Raw genomic sequence first — 20,721 nt, 5'->3', positions numbered from 1 at the left:
AAGATTTTCATCATTCTCTGATGGGAAATTAGCGTACAACTCATGCGGGGCAAGTGGCCAATGAAAACCTGACTGACAGGGCGATCATGTAACAAGCAGGATGATCGTCCCACAAGTTCAAAGGCAAGTTAGTAAGGAACGGATCAAACGTGACTCTTTTAATGAGCAGGATTTATACAAGTTAGGAATTCCTTTCTGTATTTGATGGTGTATAGTGTGTCTTGGCTGCTGTTTTGGTCAAGTTTAATGCTCCCTAATCTGCAGGGTGTAATCAATCCAAAACTCAGTATCTTCCCACAGGATAGTGGACCTTAGTTTATGATTGGCAGAATCTCGCAGAAAAACAAAAATCACTTCAGGAATAAGTATGAAAATAAGTGTGACCTGTTTAAACAAGTGTCATGTATGATATTAAAAATGACATTTTCAGTGGTCCCTTCTCTCTTTACTGCAGTGATGTAGACGTGTACGTCAGGGTGTGTTGATGAACCGATCACTGTTAAGTGTGGTTTCTGGTGCAACAGACTTTCAGCCAGGTGCTATGTTACTCTTTAAATTTTAGTGAAATTGCATGACATAGGTTATTGATTCCTTGAGGCTTTTGGTCATTATGAGAGAACGAGTGGTTCAAGCTCATAACACACTCTCCCAGCCAGGTCTTCAGGGACCCTCTCAACAGAGTCATCAACATCAGCATTGTTCTCTTCTGGGCCACGACTGTGACCATGCTCATTCACTTGGGTATTTTGGCCTCTGAGGGAGATAAGGTGGGCGACAATTGCAATCACAAGGATGTCTTTAAAGTTGCTTGATATAAAATAAAAAGGTGCGTATCTTAGTAAATAATATCAGCTTTGTTTTTTTTTGTTGTACCTTCCGTCAAGTGCTCCATTGCTCATGTCTTCTGTATCTGGCTTTATTGCGCCTCCAAACGTGTTACTAAACTGAACCACGGTACCTGAAAAGTAAAAGAAAAAGATTTGAGCTGAATCAAATACTGGAGGAATCCAGAGCAACTAGTCTCTGTCATCTTTAGACCTACATTATCAGATGCACAGTCAAGTGATAATCATCAGTTGGTTTGTCACTAAAGCTGCAACTTTAATATAATAATTTCATATATATATATATATATATATATATATATATATATATATATATATATATATATATATATATATTACTTGGTGCAGCTTTAAACAATCTAGACACATTATATGACAGTAAGACAAAGGGAGCATTGGGGGCATTTTGTAATATGAAAGTGTGTAATGCTGCCACTTACCAGCACCCCAACTTCTCCTTCTCCAGACCAGGTAACCTATAACCAGCACAACTAGCAGCACCACAAGCCCACCCACAACCACTCCTAAGGCGACTGAGGATGATGTTGCTGTAGGGGTTAAAAGATCAAGTAGAAGAGTTAGTGATGGGGAAAACTAGTTATAATAAGACGAATAAACTCTCATGGGCTCTTTGGATCTTACCGACTACAGTTACTTGGAGTGACTTGGAGGGAACAGAACAGAAGGACCTTGAGGAGATGTTAACAGCGTAGACACAGTAATATTCTCCTTGGCTTTTATAATCTATCGCTGGGAATTCAAAGTATGCCAAGTAGAAGATAGAGTGGCCAAATGCTGCTATCGCTTCGGTGGTGTTAAAGTTAGACTCTGTCAGATAGAAGAAACCTCCAGGATATCTGGAATGAATAGAGCAAGTGACGGTGAAGCTGCTGCCTTGGGTGACGGATATTTTGTCAGGGCTGTAGATCACCATTGCATGAGGAGATGTCAGGGAGATGCTGGGCTTCTCCAGTTTCACTGCAGAGTAAAAGACAGATTTTCACAAACTAATTTAGATCATAAAACATGTTTGCAATCTTTGCAGTCAAACTTCCGACAATCATCTTTGCAGTCAAACTTTGCAGTCAAACTTCCAACAATCATGTTCAACTGGACAAACAAAGCAGAAAATGATTGACCTGTGACAGAGAGATCTACAGTATTTCCTTGAGGATAATAGATGACTTGATTGGGCAATTTCTTTTGATATTCACAGAAGTATGACCCCGTTTTGCTGAAGTCCACTGTGGGGAAGGTAAAGGTTGCATCTTCGTTCTCAGAGTATCTTTCCATTTTAAATGAGTCTTGGCTCCTTTTCAGGACGAATGTCCCACCCAAGTGTTCTGTTACTACAGAGCAGGTGATCTCAACTCTGTCACCCCAGTTTACCTCTGGAGCAGGACTCAAAGTGATTTGGGGCTTCTGTAGAGAACCTGTAACAGATGATAAGTTGAAGTTGGTTTTGTTATAACAGCCAACGCAGCTTCATCTAATACCAGTTGAGAGGTAATGACTTCACTCACAGATTAAAAATGAGCCAGGTCTCTTACCTAAACAGATAGCTCCAGCATCTTCACCATGCCCGCAGTTATTTTCTCCAAAACCGGGATGCCTACAATGTGTGAGAGCGGACTCTTCGCCTGTACACTCCACATTATCCAGCCATATTGGACCAGTGCCTCGGCCAAAGTGGGCACTTTCAGGAGCCGAGACTGCATGACCACAGCCAAGCTGTCTACAGACCACATCGGCATTGCCCATTTCCCATTCATCGTCACACACAGTTCCCCACTGGCCTTTATAGAGGACCTCCACTCTACCGGAGCATTGACCTGAGCCACCGACCAACCGAATCTGTGCTGCATATGAAAAAAAGTGTAAAAGTGGACTTGAATTGCATATTTGTGTGTTAATACACATTCATTCTAACACACAAAGTGAATGAAATGTATTTTGAAAGTACCGTTTGTCTCACCATCAATAACACTTGATGCAATATATGTCACTTTTGTCATGCAAATGAAACATTAACTCTTGAACCTTAACCCTATTTTTAGGCCTCTGTTCGAAAATTGCATACCCATACTAAAAACTGTATATCTCTGCAACCACAAGCTGTATTTGAATAATTATGGTGTTATAATAAAGGGAACACTTGTGAGATTTGTTCAGATGTGTACATATCAGTATATATGTTACTGGTTAAGAGTAAATGAAGATGGCACACAGCACAAATTGAAAATGTTCAGGTCCGCCTAAAAAAAAAAAATCACTTTCAGTTTTATTATTTCTTTGGAATGATGTAGCTGAAGGTTTAAACCTCTCCCAAATCATAGCACAATATGTGAACAGTCTCTCTGCAAAGTTTGACTTTGATAAAGTGAAGCACATCAAAATTAGAGAGTTCAGACGAGGTCTCCAAAATGCTCATTTTGGCACAATGTGTGCCATTTTAATTTTCTCATGTACCAAACTATATATTTCACTTGTAAATCACTAATTGTGTTCAATACATCAAAATACAGCAGTTTTGGCTTCATTTTGAAGGCCAGAATTCTCTTGGAGCCCTCTCTCTATCTCTCTGTTCACTTGGTTATTTTCAGATTCCAGCCCTCCCCCTCTACGCAGAGCTCTGTCTCAGCGACCCATTGGTCAATTTCAGTGATTGACACCTCTTTTGACGCGTTAGAGCCAATAGAAATTATCTAAATTAGCTACACGTGGAAATGATTGACAGCACTGTTAGCCAATCAGAATCAGTAAAGTGCTGTTCTGTGACGTGTACTGGCTGTGAGTCACAAAGATTCCATCCCGCCTTTCATTCTACTCCAATCATCTAGGGATGCCTGGACTCATTTAAATATAACACCAGACGTAGCTGTAATGTATCCAGGCAAAAATTACCGGCAAAATGATTTTATCACGGATAAACGACTACAATAAGAGAAATTTTACAACAATCGTTTGATGAAGCGATGTGTGTTGCTTGTGTTCGTTGGCTCATATCTTGGTGACGCATTGTTGTAGTGGAATATGAATCATATGTGTGTAATCTTCTGGTTGCTGGCGTTCTTTTGAGCTATTGTGTGTGTGTACTACATGAATTAGCACAGCGGTAGAGCCAGAAATGTGGCGAGTGGGTTGCCTATTTTTTTACATTTGGTAATAACTTTAGTTAGCTATTGAGTTGTGTTTGGAGTGCGTACAAACGGCTTACAGGACCATGTAGCCCAGTCTCTGTTGTTTAATCTGGTAAACATCATTGTGCCTTTTTTTGGCATTTTTGCATGAACCAGACTAAGAAATAGTTTGACATTTTAGGATATATTGTAATTAGCTTTCCTGCTGAACGTTAGTTACAATAAATTTAACTAGAGCCAGCAGCCAATTAGCGTAGCTTAGCATGAACCAGCTAGCCATAATATCAGATTTATAATTCACAAAAGGCTGTTACACAATTTTCATTCAATTGTCTTTATGTTAAGCTAAGCCAATCAGCTGCCGGCTGCAGCTACTTATTTACCTTGGCGAAGTAAGCGTTGTATCAATCTTCTCATCTAATTTTTGAGACCAAAAATTTGTGTATTCCCTGAAATGTCAAACATCGTAGGTGCATATAATCACTTTCAACTCAAACACTGTTTTTACTCTGTATGTGTAAAAAAAAAAAATACATTTGTGAAACAAACGCTGATGATTTTATCTTATTTGTCTAACTGTGTGTGATCATTTTGAACAGATAATTTAAAAGGGTTTACCTGCACAGAGAGCGCCAGCATTGTGGTCGAAATGTCAAACATCTTTAAGGCATGATTTTAGGTACATATAATCACTTTCAACTCACACACTGTTTTTACTCTGTATGTGTAAAAAAAATACATTTGTGAAACTTATTTGTCTCACTGTGTGTGATCATTTTGAACAGATCATTTAAAAGGCTTTACCTGCACAGAGAGCGCCAGCATCGTGGTCGTGTCCACACCCGGCTCCTCTGAAACCTTTGAGTGAGCATTGCTGAAGAGATGTCGCATTGTCAAAACATGAGTTGCTAGCCTCGACTACTGATCCAATGCCTTGGCCAAAATGGGCTCCGCCGGGAGCGTTCACTACATTTCCGCATTCCAGCTGGTCACACACCACCTGAGCTTTACTCATGGTCCAGTCGGTGTCACACACAGTTTGCCACACGTCGCCATGACGAACCTCTACTCTGCCAGAGCACTCATCCTTACCATTAGCCAAGCGGACCTCCAAACTTCCTGTAAAGTCACGTAATCTAAAATGATTATACAGTATCAGACATTTAAAATGATTTTGAATGTAGTCAAAGAAATGGCAAATAAATAATATTCAAACAAGAACACTAGTGAAGTATACCTTTAACAACATGGACATATTTAGGTGACATGAAAGCAACTGAACCGAATTAAACTAAACATGCTCTCTAATCTCCAGAAAATGTTGCCAAAACTGGACCTTATTCATTTTTCTATCAAGCAATGTGGGCAAGAGATTGAAAGCAGCAATACAGTATGTAGAAACAAGTTTGGCAAAACTAAGTGAAAAAAACATACATAAAATAATACAAAGAAATAGGAGCAATACAATTGAACAACAATAATGTATATGTTTTCTTCTTACCCGTGCAGATGACACCAGCAATTGAGGTGGTGTTGCAAGTTTTGTCTGTAAATGGCCTTTGTTGGCACTGACTCAGTGTTGACTCCAGTCCATTGCATTCAATTTGATTGATCCAGGTGTGTCCTGTGCCATGGCCATACTCGGCAATGGTGGTGATCGTATGAGTCCTCTCGCAGCCCAGCTGTCTGCACACCACATTTGCGTCTTTCACATCCCAGGATTCACCACACACGGTCCCCCACTGGCCTTTGTCGAAGAACTCCACTCTTCCAACACAACGATTGAGCCCACTGGACAACTTCACGTTACCTTGAAATGACAGTTATATGAATGTTCAGTTAAAATTTGGCCTATGTTTCTATGTGTGTACTTTTTTGGTCATAGTTGAAATGAACTACATTACATTGTTAGTCGATGCTTCATCCATTTGAATGTCATGTCACGAGGTACCCTATGGAGTAATGAGGTTGCTGGTTTTTAGCTACTGGACACATTGCTTTGACCTTTGACAGTCTTGTCATATTGTCCTATTGTCTTGACCCGTTGAAGTGAGGCAGTTTAGGCTAGCTAGCCCCCCTTCCTTTCAGAGCCTAGTGATAATCAGTGCGTTAGAGAGCTAGGTTAACTAGCCTAACTTGCTAGCTTCAACTTTCCAAATAAAGTACAAACTGAACAGCATAATGAGTCCTCCCAAATGCTGAACATTGTGAAGGGACAGATGTCTTTCAATATGGGCTTGTTGAAAAGGAGAGGAAAAAAAAGTTTTGCATCAACATTCATAGGCTACATAGCAGGCCTGATCCTGCACTCACATGGAATGAGGTAGATGGTAACGCTAGACAGCATTGACGTTCAAAGTTAAAATATTTTAACTTTTTGCCGTCCTCCGCAACAGAATTTACAACCGGATGATAAGTAGCTCACTCACACAAGACACACGTTTTTAAAGTTTGCCATATAATATTAAAGGAAAGCTGAATTTTACAGCTACAAGCATTACTTGAGTAATTACATAAAATAATTATATTCTTTGTAAAAAAAAATTTAAAAAGTTATATATCGATTAACTGTCAGTTACTGTTCATTTTGTCAACAGGTTGGTGCCGAAATAGAGCGAGTGGAAGCAACACGTCTCTATGCGTGTCATGTGAGCGAGCATAAAATGTTTCAGTTTTCCCAAATGAAGCAATAAAAATGTCCAAATCTAATCCGTGCGACGTGTCACTTTGAAAAAACGGTCACACTAGCTCTCTTTTGGCAAAAATTCACTTGCACTTGTGTGAGGAATTTAAAGTTAAAAAGCAATGTTAGCGTGTTCAATAAGCACACCTAGTGGTGGATATAATGTTATAACATGTTTATTTGAAGAAGTGTTAAATCATAAAAGTATAATCATTATATGTATTAAACTATAAAATATAGTTACTGAATGTTTTGAGGGAAAGAGAGAGACCTTTGAGACAGGCTTTTCAGATCCGAAAACGACTGTATGGTAATGTGATAAGTTTGGTGAGCCGGCTTCAGGAATGTGAGGTGTGAACAGTGGGGGAAGGAGATGTATTGATCAAGCAGAGATGTTGATGAATACAGCCCTAAGGAAGCGTGGGGATCGGGTACATGCAGTTTTACGAGGAGGAGGACAGGTAGGACCAGCAGACACTATTCAGACATTATCCGGATCACTTAGACCAATCGAGAGCATTGTCTGAAGACAGGAGGAGACAATCGGATTTCAGCCAATCACAAAGCTGATAATGGACTTTTGAAAGTAAACTACTGACTTTCGGGTATAAAAACATTGTTCGGAGAGACATTATTCAGTTCATCATGGCGATCCTCTTTTACAGCAAGCTGGTGTTTGTCGGCCTATTGGGGAGGGGAGTGTTTGAACTCGGTTTCGCAAATCCTTACTATCGATAGTGTAATTCAGTTTGTAACTGTCGTTTAGCTTCTGTGAATAATTAAATACTTTTTCATTGTAAACCGGATCCAGCTGACTTTTTGGTGCGACTTCGTCGCTCAAACAACATCAGAGCGAGAGGTCCGCGGCCTCCTGCGAGGAGAGGTTAACCACCTTTATACTTGCTCCACCTCAAACCTGTTGTCAAAATCCATTCCGTCGGATTTTTATTTATGTTTCCTGTGCCATCAAGAAGGTGTTGTCTGTCTGCTGTCTGCCTCATTCCATGTGAATGCAGCATGATGCTTAATGTTAAATGCTGTTTCCACACGTCAGAAAAAGGTTTAGCCAAATCTTTTTCATTTTAAATGCCATATGATTGCATTTTATATCTCCTGACACAATAAGTGAGGACAATTCAAATTTCAATTCAACTTCCAGCCTCACCTGAACATTTGACAGATGCCTCTTCAATGCGATCCTGGCTGGTCCTGACATATTCTCTCAGTGTGCACTGTGTGAGAGAGCTCTCTCTACCGCTACAACTGATCTTATACCATCTGAGTTGTCCGCCTTGGCCATATGATCCTGAGAACTTGACGGGATCACCACAGTTCATCTGTCTGCACACCACTGCAGCTTCATTCATTCCCCAGTTGACATCAGTTGCTGATGACCATTGTCCACCATGGTAGAACTCCACCCTGCCGGAGCACTGGTCAGTCCCATTGATCAGTCTCATGTGAGCTGGAAAGCAAAGGGGATAGAATCAGCCACTAGTTGGTGTTTGGACACGTTTGAGAGCAATACCTTGGATTGAAATTGAAATTCTGATTGAAATACTGTAGTAGAAATAACCGTTATACAACAGTTTAATTCTTGACACTATTGAGCTAAATATTCATTTGAGGTATTGGAGAGACAGTTGTAAGTGTAACACTTGTAAAAAAAAGTGCTAATAACAGAGTAATAACCAAGATGATACCTGAGCACACCACACTGGCATCTTCACCATGGTCACAGTTATTTTCTCCGAGGGTGGGATGTTGACAGTGCAAAAGGGACGTCTCATTACTGAAGCAGCTTACATCATCCAGCCAGATGTTCCCTTGGCCTTGACCAAAGAAGGCACTGCCTTTGGCTGTTTGAGCTGTTCCACAGTCCATGGCTCTGCACACCACCTGAGCAGCTCTGATGTCCCACTCATCATCACACACTGTTCCCCACTGGCCATCATGCAGAACCTCCACTCTACCAGAGCATCGGTCAGTGCCATTGACAAGCCTTAGTGGTGGAATACCTGAGAACAACTCCACTCATGTTACAGGTACTCACAAGTTAAAGTCAAATTATGAAATATTAAGCTTTAACTGGACTTTCAAATGTACTCAGTTAACTAGTTTTAATAGTTACTTATTGCCACCATCACGTCAAAATATTCACAAGTATTAAAGATTTAATGCACCGATCTAGTTTTTAATGACCACATGTCCTTTGCTATTCTAATTGAACAGTGCTTCAGCACAGTATATTGCTGTATTTTGTGTCTTACCTGCACATGAAAGAGAAGCACCTTCACATCTCCCTGTGTATTCTTGAAGTGTGCATTGAGAGATGGAGCTCATATTGCCAGAGCATCTACTTGTGTACCCTTTCAGTCCGCTGTCACCAAAATGGAAGATTTCTTGGGATTTTTTTGGTAATCCACAATTAAGCTCCTGACACACCACTGCAGCCTCTTCATTGCCCCAGTTGTTACACATTTTTCCCCATTGGCCATCATGGAAGACCTCCACTCTGCCAGAGCAGCGGTCAGTCCCATTGATCAGTCTGACTGATTCTGGAAAGCAGTATTGTATTTAAAATGTTATAATGTAAAATATTAACATTTCAGCAATGAAATACAATATGTTCACATGATAGGATTTGTGGTAAGGATAACAGACTGTAATCTGAATCTGTGATACAAGAAAAGATAACTGTAGTACTTCCAGCTCCTATTTTAAGTCATGATTTTCCATGTTTCTTGTCATATTGCTCTGTCATTGAAAATTGGGGTGCCGTCAGAGTTTTCACCAACTGGATTTCATTAGAATACTGTAATTGAAGTAACAGTATAGTATTTGTTACCTGAGCACACAACACTGGCATCTTCATTGTGGTCACAGTCATGTTCTCCAAAACCTCTGTGTGGGCAGTCGGCGAGGGACTTCTCATGACCAGTACACTCAAGATCGTCCAACCACACCTGACCGTGACCGCTGCCGAAGTGGGACTTGTACTTGACCGAGAGAGCACTCCCACAATTCAACTCTCGACATGCAACAGTTGCTTCCTGCATCCCCCATCTGTCATCACAAATCGTTCCCCACTGTCCATCATGATAGATTTCCAGTCGGCCAGAGCACCGACCAGACCCATTCTTCAGCCGAATTGGTTTACTGTCTGTCAGTTGGAAAAGAAAAAAAAAAGCCAAGGTTATATTTCTTTAGAAGCCATCCAAAACAGCAGATTTAACTACGTAAAGTTCAACACCAAATGACTGATGGATGACTTACTTGAACAGACAACAGTGGCATCAACACAGCTCTCCTTGCTTTCCTGAAGTGTGCATTGTGAGAGGGACCTCTCATTTCCAGAACAGTTGGATTTGATGCTACCAAGTCCACGTGCCTCTCCAAAATATTGTACTTTAGCCTGACTGACAGGAGTGCCACAGTTTATCTCTCGGCATACCATGTTAGAGTGTTCCTTGCTCCAGTCACTGCTGCACAGTCTTTTCCAGTTGCCATTGTTGTAGGCTTCCACTCTGCCACTACACCGATTGCTTCCGTTGAGCACCCTCACATGTTCTGCAAGTGATGCGAATAGAAATTTAAATAAAACCCAACAAATGTCCAATGTTTACAAAATCTATAACACAAGCTCTACTAAAACTCACTATTAACATATGTGTACAAAAAGAGTGTAACAACTTCCATTCACTGTTTTACAGAATCAGAATCGTTTATTGCCAATGTATGTTGCACATACAAGGAATTTGTCATGGCGGGTGGTACATAACATTAAACAATCAACAGCAATCCATACAGTGCAAGAAATAGAAACATATACAAATTTACAATAGAATATAAAAATATAAAATAAAGTGCACAAACAGATAACAGTACTATAAATAAGTATGATGAAGTGGAGTATAAAAGTGTCAAGTGTGTTTTAAGCCCGAGGGTCCCCCATTTGGACGACCTAGTACATAAAAACTTAGAGAGTTTTGTGTTAAAAGTAACTGGCAGAGAACCCACGAAGAATGAATATAATGATGTTATAGTTCTGCAGAAACCTCAGCGTCCTGGGAACAACATGAACTCGGTCACTTCTACATGAGACAAACGCATCTCCCATCAGCCAAGCAAACAAATAACAAAATATCATAAATCATACTCGATATGACTGGAAAAGACCGGAGAAAACAGATGCTACACTCCGTTAGCAACGTGCTACCTACGAACATGCAGCATGAAAAAGCACGTCCGCTTGACGGAGATTACGGACATATCTTCCATTTCTCTCTCCGGTAAACCATCGCAGAGATATTTAGCTTCGAACACAAAAAGTCACACAGCTTTCATCGAATATTGTACTCACTTTTGGTCGAATCTCAGCGAAAAAATGAAATATCTCCGTACTTCCACTGCTTGGTATGTCCAGCTGCATGTGCTCCGTGTGAATCCGTTCGAATCGTGTCTCTCCGTCACTTCTCGGCTTCTTGGGAGGGTTGGAAGCTCAGCAAATTAGATTTCAGATCTGCCATCAGATGGGACGTTTTTGAGCTTTATTGGCTAATAGTGCTGTCAATCATCTAGCTTTCAATTCCAGGCAATTATATTGGCTCCTACGGTTCGAATGAGGTCTCAATGGTGAAAATCGGAGAAAGGGGGGCTGAGATACAGCCCTGAACAGAGAGAGTGGGCTGAATCTGAAGCAGTATGTGACCATAAAATAATCTATAAAAAGGGCTTAGAAAGAGCTTAAAACACTCAAAAAAGGCCCAATCTTTTGTCTTTTGATTCATTGAACATCAGCAGTGATACATAGAAGTGATATAGAGTGTTTTTTAATTTAAAAAATATTTTTTTATTCAAATATTGGAATATTTAATCAGTTTTTTAATTTTATATGCTTTATATTTTATACATGTTTCACTGTATCTATGTATAGCTGTGTATAGAGAGCCTTTATCAGTTGTTATAAGAGCTGGGAATATTTTAAATCTTGGATTTCCATAATTTCCAAAAAACAATATCCTGAAATTGCTGTTTTTCCAGAGCGAGCTTTAGAATTTTCCAAGTTGTGCTGTGTTCCATCCTTATCTTATGTTAACCTGTAACATGTATACTGATATTTCCATGACTTTTCACATCTCAAAAATATATAATTTAAAAAAAAAAAAAAAATGTATTTAATTAAACACTTAATTAGGTATTTCTTATCTTTTTTCGAGCTGAGGCCTGCAAATAGGCCTCGTTTTTAAAAGGTTAAATAAAAAAACAGAGAATGGACCGGTAGGAAACTGTCCTGGGGATGACTGAGTCGTGGGGGTCCCGGGCTTTGTTGATGAGCCTGACTGCGGATGGGAAGAAACTGTTCATGTGGCGTGAGGTCTTGGTCCTGATGGACCGCAACTTCCTGCCAGATGGAAGAGGCATTAACAGTTTATGTCCAGGGTGAGAGGGGTCGGCTACAATCTTTCTTGCTCGCTTCAGAGTCCTGGAGGGGAACAAGTCGTGGAGGTATGGCAGATTGCAGCCAATCACCCTGGACGGTGATGGAGGAGCAGAGGATGGACTCAACAATGGCTGTGTAGAAGTGCACCATCATTGTCTTTGGCAGGTTGAATTTCTTCAGCTGCCTCAGGAAGTACATCTTCTGCTGAGCCTTCTTGGTGATGGAGCTGATGTTAAGCTCCCACTTGAGGTCCTGGGTTATGGTGGAGCCCAGGAAGCAGAAGGACTCCACAGCGTCGGGAGAGTCACACAGGCTGATAGGGGCAGGTGGGGCTGCGTTCTTCCTCAAATCCACAACCATCTCCACTGTCTTTAAAGCGTTTAGCTCCAAGTTGTTCAGACCACATCAGGTCACCAGAGGGTCAATCTCCCACCTGTAGGTGGACTCCTCCCCGCCAGAGATGAGTCCAATGAGGGTGGTGTCATCCGCAAACTTCAGGAGCTTAACGGACTGGTGACTGGAGGTGTAGCTGTTTGTGTACAGGGAGAAGAGCAGAGGGGAAAGAACCCAGCCTTGGGGTTAACCGGTGCTGATGGTCCGGGAGGCTGAGACATGCTTTCCCAGCTTCACGTGCTGCTTCCTGTCAGACAGGAAGTCTGTGATCCACTTGCAGGTGGAGTCAGGCACGTGCAGCTGAGAGAGCTTGTCATGCAGCAGAGACGGGATGATGGTGTTGAAAGCAGAGCTGAAGTCCACAAAAAGGATCCTGGCGTAGGTTCCTGGGGAGACCAGATGCTGGAGGATGAAGTGAAGGGACATGTTGACTGCGTCGTCTACAAACCTGTTGGCTATGTAGGCAAACTGCAGGGGGTCCAAGAGTGGGTCAGTGAGGGTTTTTAGGTGGGACAGGACCAGGCGTTCAAACAACTTCATGACCACAGAGGTCGGGGTGACGCGCCTGTAGTCATTAAGTCCTGTGATCCTTGTTTTTTTGGGGAAAAAACCAACCACCCATCCCACACACTGGGATGGGTGGTACAGAGGCATGAGACCCTGCTGAGCTGAGGGAGGGGGACCTGGTGGTCTGGGGCTGGTTGATGGAGCCGTGAGGGTTGGGGTCAGGACTGTCCCATTGTCTTTCAAATCTACAGTAGAACTCGTTCAGCTTGTCTGCCAGGCATTGGTTATTCATGGCGTGGGAGAGTTTAGGTTTGTAGTTGGTTATCTGTCTGAGGCCTCTCCAGACAGAAGCAGAGTCACTTGCTGAGAGCTGGTGTTTCTCAGAGTACAGTCGTTTAGCGTCTCTCACCGCCTTGCTTAACCTCTAAATATGTATTTGCCTCTTTATACATGCCCTTGCCCCCACTCTTAAATGCCTGTTTCTTGTGCAGCCTTAGCTGTCTGAGTACTGCTGTAAACCAGGGTTTGTCGTTGTTATAACTCACCCTGGTGCTTGTTGGAACACAGCTGTCCTCGCAGAAGCTGATGTATGACTTCACAGCCTCTGTGTACTCATCCAGACTGTTGGTAGCAGTCCTGAAAACATCTCAGTCTGTACAGTCTAAGCACGCCCGAATATCCTCCATAGCTTAACTGGTCCACTGCTTTAATTTCCTCACCACAGGTTTACAGAGCTTTAATTTCTGCCTGCATGAAGGAATCAGATGGACCATGACGTGGTCAGAGAGTCTCAGTGCAGCATGAGGGACGACGTGATAGGCCTCGCTGATTGTGGTGTAACAGTGGTCTAAAATGTTCTCATCTATGTTTGGACATTTAATAAACTGTCTGTATTTGGGGAGTTCATGGCTGAGGTTTCCTTTGTTAAAGTCACCAAGGACAATAACTAAAGAATGGGTTGGTCCGTTCAACCAGTTTGTTGCACTGTGAGCGAACATGGAGAGATATATGCCTGGCAGCGGTGTGCAAAATCCGAAGTGTGCGAAGACACACAAGCGCTCTGGTGTGTTTACCTCTCCATCGGCGAATCCCTGCATGCGTTAATGTGAGAGCACATTTGACTAGAATGTCCAGTAATTCAACAGAAGAACCTTTTAAACCCTAAGCCTATTTGTAGGCCTCCGCTCGAAAATAGCATACTCATACTAAAATTAGTGTCGTTTTGGCACTGTGAGGGCTTTTTAATACTTTTGGTATTAAAATAACCCTAACACTTGTGAGATGTGTTGAGGTGTATAAATATCAGTATATATGTTACTGGTTAAGAATACATTAAGATGGCACACAGCACAAATTGAAAATTTTAATTTTTGCCTAAAAAAAGAAGCAATTTCAGGATAACTTTATTTAGAAATGATGTAGATCCAAGCTTTAGCTCTCCCAGATCATAGAACAATATGTTGAGAGTCTCTAAACAAATCTTTACTTTGATAAAGTGAAGCATTCATAAGTAAGAGAGGATCTAGTACAGAGATTTCAGGTGGGGATTCCAAAATGTACACATTTACACATGTTGCACAATGTGTGTTATTTTAATTTTATCATGTACCAAACTATATATTTCACTTGTATAGATCATTAATCGTGTTCAATACATCTAAATAGAGCAGTTTGGGCTTTATTTGAAGGCCAGGATCCTTTCTAAGCCCTTTCTAAGTCTCTGTGTTCATTTGAATTTCTTTCAGATCCAGCCCTCTCTCTCTGTTCAGGGTTGTAAATCCACCCCCCTTCATCTGATTTCCGCCATTGAGACTGCCTTCAAATCGTAGAAGCCAATAGAATTGGAGGGAATTGAAAGTTAGATGATTGACAGCATTGTTAGCCAATCAGAATAAAAAATGTCCAATCTGATGTCAGATCTGAAATCCGATTTGCTGAGACTTAGAAGCCTACCCACAAGCCGATAAGTGTCGGAGAAAGACGAGACCTCCCGATTCACACAGAGCACATACGGATGAACAAACAGAGATGAAAAACTATGGAAATATTTATTTTTTCGCTGAGATTCGACAAAAGGTGAGTACAATATTCGATTTTTGTTGTTAGCACGTAGCTCACCGTCGCTACCTCATGTAATGCCTCGTGTCGGCAGACTCCTGGCGATTTATGAATATGATATTTTGGTTATTTGTTTAGTTGGCTGTTAGAGTTGTGTTTGTTTCATGTAGAAGTGGCTTGGTTCATGTTGTAGCCCCGTTTCTGAGGTTTTTGCAGAACTATAACATCATTATATTCGTTCTTTGTGGGTTCATTGGCATTCACTTTGTATGCTAAACTATGTACGTTTTATGTACACTTGCGTCCAAATGGGGGACGCTCGGGCCTAACAGAAAAGTTGGAACTAAGTCCGCTGGAGTTCCCCTGATATTTATGTGCTTGTCTCTAATGAAAAAGCTCCAGGTATCACAGCAGAAAACAGTATTTACAACAAAAACAACACAAAACAATGAGCACCAACACACCGAGGCAGCCGTCCGTCGTGTCCTGTTTGAGGTAAACTCATTAAGGGCCTTTACATTTTTTGAATTGTACAGTAGCATGCACTAAAATAAATATCACGCTTGGACGGTTTTAATACAAAACTGTTGAATAGCGCAAATGACTCCATATTGTTAAAACATGCAATGACTACCCCAGGTTCAGAATATTTTCAAAAGGACATCACCAATTATACACATCAAGTTCAGTTAACTTGACATGAGGAGTACCTTGTTAAGAGGAAGTGCATTTTTGGAGCTTGACTCATACCTGGGACTGAAAGTCAGGACATCACCGCATTTGCAACTATGTTTTTGACTGCAACTTTTTTTTTTGTGAAATACTAAATTGCAGGACCACCACTTTAAATATTTCAACTCTTTAAAATATCCCTCAACATTATCATAGCAAAGCTAAGCACTCATGTTGCTTTGTTTGGTTTACCTCTCATCTCTACCTTCTGCCCTTTGAAATTTACATTTGCAGCAGCCGGTCATCTGCTGACCTTGATGTGCTGCAACATTTGGCAGAGCCTCACCTGTCTCATTGTTTGTCACCACTGTAATATCTGTAGACACTTTCATTATATGTCCTTTCTTTCCATAGAATAGGTAATGTATTTCACGTCTGTGTAGAACATATTTAGTGTTGCTAATCTGACATTAAACCGCAGTGAAAAAGCACAGAGGGGAGGCAAACACTACTCTGCTTCACTGAAGAGGGCGTGTGAGAGCCCACGGGTCGTGTTTATGCTTGTTCTGTCGTTGCTCTTCTTCTACACTTTTCTTCTTCTTATATTTTGCTTTGACCACAATAATGTAAGATTCTATATCCAAGCTTAAAAATGTCTCAAAAAACAAGGAAATATGAACAAATCAACAGCAATTCAACGTCGGACAGGTAAAGTAACCTTTTATGTGTTCGTTGTTCTCTTTATACATCCGTGGTTGTTACACAGATTATCGCGGAATCTCACGATTTTCGCGGGTGGTGCCCGCGAGCGCTCCGCTTCTGAAACGCTCCCGGTGGGGCAGGTCGGTGGGGCAGATTGCAGGTCGCGGCGCACACGCTCGCGGTGGAATCAAATATGTACCTTACCTATGTGTGTGTGTATGAAAAACAACCAGTAGTCAATGTGCAGGCTGCCAATTGAATGGTGATGTAAGCTACTCTATTGGGTTCATATATTTGGAAATCTGACTTATGTAGTGTGCAGTCAGTGCCTCACCAGCCACGAACCTCACCGCACATCACTGGTTGTGAAAATAAATGCTGCATTAGCTGTTTTTCTCAACAGCTTTTATTTCCCAATTTCAAGTGACAGTTCCTCATTTCTGGTGTTGTCTAAATTGAGGAAGGGCCTTGTAATGCAGGGTTTTGTGATTTCAGGTAAATGCCTAATTAATATTTAAAGCAAAAACTTTTACATTTTAGGAAATTCACTTACTTGCTCATTAACCTACTTACTGGCGGAGTTAGATCAGAAGATTGATACCACTCTCATATTTACTCAATAAACACAAAGCTACAGCCAGCTGCCAAATATCTTAGCTTATCATAGCAGAAAGAATAGCCTGTCCAACTTCTCAACTCTTTGTGAGAAAGCAAACAAGCATATTTTTTCAAAGATGTCCAACAATTACTTTAACAAAGGTACAAAGTGTAGTATTTGATTAAGTTCCTAATTGAGTGGTATTCTCCTGGTAATTACATTTTTGAATAAAACGCAAGTGGGTCAAGTAAAGCCAAAGATAAGTGTAAGAATGAATTTACCTGAACAGACAACCCCAGCATCTTGATTGTGGCCACAATCTGTAAGCCCTAATGGTCTGTGTGGGCACTTGAGGACAGAAGACTCATTACCAGTACACTGTACATCATCCAACCAGATCATGCCCTTTCCCTCTCCAAAAGAGGCGCCTCTTTTGGCCTCAAGAACTGTCCCACAGTTTAACTCTCGACAAACCACGTCAGCGTTGGTAATGCTCCACTGATCATCACACACCGTTCCCCATTCGTCTCTGTTGTAGACCTCCAGTCTACCAGAGCAACGTGAAGGCCCGACCAGCTTTATTTTGTTACATTCTAGAAATGAAAAAAGCACAGTAGCTGTAGGTTGTGTCATTATGAACTCAATAAGGAAAAGTCCCCTTTCATTAAATTGGAGTGTAGAAACCTAAAAATCTTATTAATGCATGTGTTTTCAGGTATGAAACATAAATATAACTTACTGACCTGTAAGCAGTGGTAGACCCAATAGACCTAAAGCAGAAAGGAAAATGCTCAGCCCAGAGATTTGTCGTGAATATTTAAAATAATATTGTCCAATAAATGTTGTAACACTGTAATGTCAGCGCTGTGATTTATCAAATTCATTACGTTTCAGGACAGGCTCCTTGAAATGTACCATGAAGTTAGAAAAACACATCTTATAATTGTCCAACATCAACTTTTGTCAAATTAATCAAAGAAAGGACATTTAAAAAAAAAGGAGTTTCAGTAATAAAATGATTATTTTCTACGATGAGACTTTCAATTCTGTGTACATTTCTCAGAGTTTTGCAAGCTTGCAACCAAACTCATGTGATTTTATTTAAGAAGTCAAAAAACGACAGTCAAAAGGAAGAAATCAAAAAAAAGAAACTTACCTATTGATAAATAATAAACAAAATGTAATTTTTCAGCAGTAATGAAGATCATATTGTGTCTTGAAAGTAGATCAAATACTGTTAAGGTACAGAAAAAAATGTATTGTTAAAAAGAGTTCCTTTACTGTCTCATTTGTCTTCGGCAGAATAAGAGAAGCTATAGTTGATTTTTGGAAGCATTCCAGTTCTTTCCAAAATCTGCAAAGGTGATTTAGTAGCCCTCTTACCTTTTAAATCCAACAAGTGTGGGCAGCTGTTTAAATGACCTCACAATTCAAAATGAAAAAGCTGATCATATCTGACACATCTGATTAAAAACACCATGTACAGATCCAGTAATTGTTATGAATAAAAGGGGCTGCCTGGACTTGGACTGCAGACATGCATGTTGACATTTTGATCAATCATTAAAGACAGTGGGTGACATTTGAGGAGGATATTTTGTTTTGTTTTACACAATATCTACAGCTGCAGGTAAATAAAAGTCTTGCAAGAGGGCTTTTTCAAATATTTATAGTAGGTTTGCTAAGTATTTTCTCAATGTTGTGGCGCCCCAGCTGTAGGTGTGTGAAAGTCCACTATAAGCAGCGGTACGATATGTTTATGGAGCTTATATTCTCTGTTTACTCTGCAATGTTACCGTTGAGTTCACACATACAAGTACTTTGTGGTTACTTTGGTCACTATTAGGGGCAACTATGGTTAGACCTATAACCTTTTTAAACGTGGTTATGTGTAGTTTTGGTGACACTATGATATGTTGCTGTGCTGATGTTCTGATCTGATTCGTTAATAAAAAAAAACAGTTGAACTGAACACTCTGAATTTTGAGGTCTTCAAAGGGAAAAACCCTAGCTGGCCACAATATTGATTAATATTCATATCCATATTAACATTATTGTTAATTTAAATATTAACAATTAATTATTTCCATTATGTGTACATTATTGTGTTTCCATAAAGCCAGATTATACAGTAACTATCTCAGCTCATTTGAAAATCTGCAGATATATAACACTTGTACTCATTTTTTTACAAAAATAAGACATGACAATACTCATGTTAATGAATGCATCAGGCAGCGTTTTATTTAAGAATTAAGAAAAAGCACAGATGTGCAACTCCAAAGCCTTACCCTGAAAAGAAGGTAAGCCCTTCCACTTCACTGTAGGACAAATAAATTCCCTACATGTGGGTATTATCCATCAAATATGAATGAGGCTTCTATCATAATAAAACAAAAGGAAACAGAAATGTTTATATAGCAGTGTGCCGTCAGGGCCAGCTAAGCCTTCTCTGCTGGCCTAAACAGAATCACAAAGTTATAGCTATTTTATAATTTAATCATTTTTCACAAATACACTACAAGTATTATCATCTTTTTCCCATTAGCTTATTTTCTCATTGCACAGATACTGTCTTCCTCAGTTGCTCTGCTTCCAGTGCAGCTTGTTTTAAGTAGAGCTCTTATCCAATCAGATTCAGCCCCTATTTCTCAAGCTGTGTCTCAATTCAGGGGCTGCATCCTTCGGAGGACCCAGCCTTCGCGATCTACGTCGGCCGTGTCCTTTGAGGGCCGTGAAGGCTGGACCGTGTGGTATCTGAAATGAGACGGCCTACGCTAGAGAGGACTTCTGTTTGCATCACCAGCTGTTCCAGCCCCCCCCCAATTTAATATATATATATATATATAAATATACACTATAAATATATATATATATATATATATATATAAATATACACTATAAATATATATATATATATATATATATATATATAATCCCTGTTCAGCAGGATTATAAATATATATATGTATATACACACACATAAATACATTAAACTAAAACCTTTTCAGTATATATACTGTAAAGGTTTTAGATTAATGTTAATTAATTAATGTTTATAGTTTTTTAATCATATATTCAATCATTTCTTTTTCATATTGTTTTTCTAAATTAATAATTAGTTAATTAAATCAGTTACTTTGTTAAATAACTAATTTTCAATCAGTTATAGTTCTTGTAATTAAAACAATGTATTTATCATCTCATCTCTCATCTCATCTTCGACCAATGTACTTATCAATAACTTTATTTCATATATATTTACATATACACACATATACGTATATAGCAATCCTAATGCAGAGGAAATAAATCAAGATTAAAAATGTTACCTGCAAACACGTTTATTAACTTGCAGTAACACATATGCACATATTTTATATTTTTTATATAAACAATAGAAAGAGGTCCTCTAGGTAGACCTTGCAGATTAAAGTATATGGGGACGATATTGTTGATTGTCATCGTCTTCAACCAATCAGATCTTTAGTTTGACATGTTGGACGTATTCTTTGACGTGCCAGAGCTACCCAGGTAGCCTGCTAAGTACGTCAGCATTAAGGTGTGCCGTGATTGGTCAGTGGGCCAGCGTGACTTTAGTCAAACAGAAAGCTAGCTAGCAGATCTTAGTGTTTAGTAAGAGTTCAAGTTGAAACATATGTAAGAAGTTATGACATTGA

The 20,721-nt window shown here is 40.0% G+C and overlaps 1 protein-coding gene across 1 annotated transcript; it reads right to left on the bottom strand.

Moving 5' to 3' along the window:
* Window positions 1-143: 143 nt before the first annotated feature.
* Window positions 144-18,519, bottom strand: LOC137871132 (scavenger receptor cysteine-rich type 1 protein M130-like). The gene is made up of 17 exons (XM_068708762.1): window positions 18,425-18,519; window positions 18,198-18,275; window positions 17,785-17,811; window positions 17,323-17,634; window positions 9,945-10,238; window positions 9,517-9,831; window positions 8,939-9,226; window positions 8,372-8,686; window positions 7,834-8,133; window positions 5,487-5,795; window positions 4,790-5,104; window positions 2,396-2,704; window positions 1,985-2,278; window positions 1,488-1,823; window positions 1,286-1,393; window positions 874-958; window positions 144-753 (listed from the first exon to the last, which is right to left on the bottom strand). Exons 2-17 carry the CDS (start codon window positions 18,247-18,249, stop codon window positions 609-611), a joined length of 3,804 nt encoding a protein of 1,267 aa, XP_068564863.1. The 5' UTR covers window positions 18,250-18,275; window positions 18,425-18,519; the 3' UTR covers window positions 144-608.
* Window positions 18,520-20,721: the final 2,202 nt, after the last annotated feature.

The sequence above is a fragment of the Cebidichthys violaceus genome, unplaced genomic scaffold, assembly GCF_023349555.1.
Source record: "Cebidichthys violaceus isolate CVI_PGR_0920_01 unplaced genomic scaffold, fCebVio1.0.p SCAF_14, whole genome shotgun sequence".
In the NCBI taxonomy this organism is placed as follows: Eukaryota; Metazoa; Chordata; class Actinopteri; order Perciformes; family Stichaeidae; genus Cebidichthys; species Cebidichthys violaceus.
The sequence above is the reverse complement of the archived record's forward strand: the minus strand, read 5'-3'. Positions and strand labels throughout refer to the sequence as shown.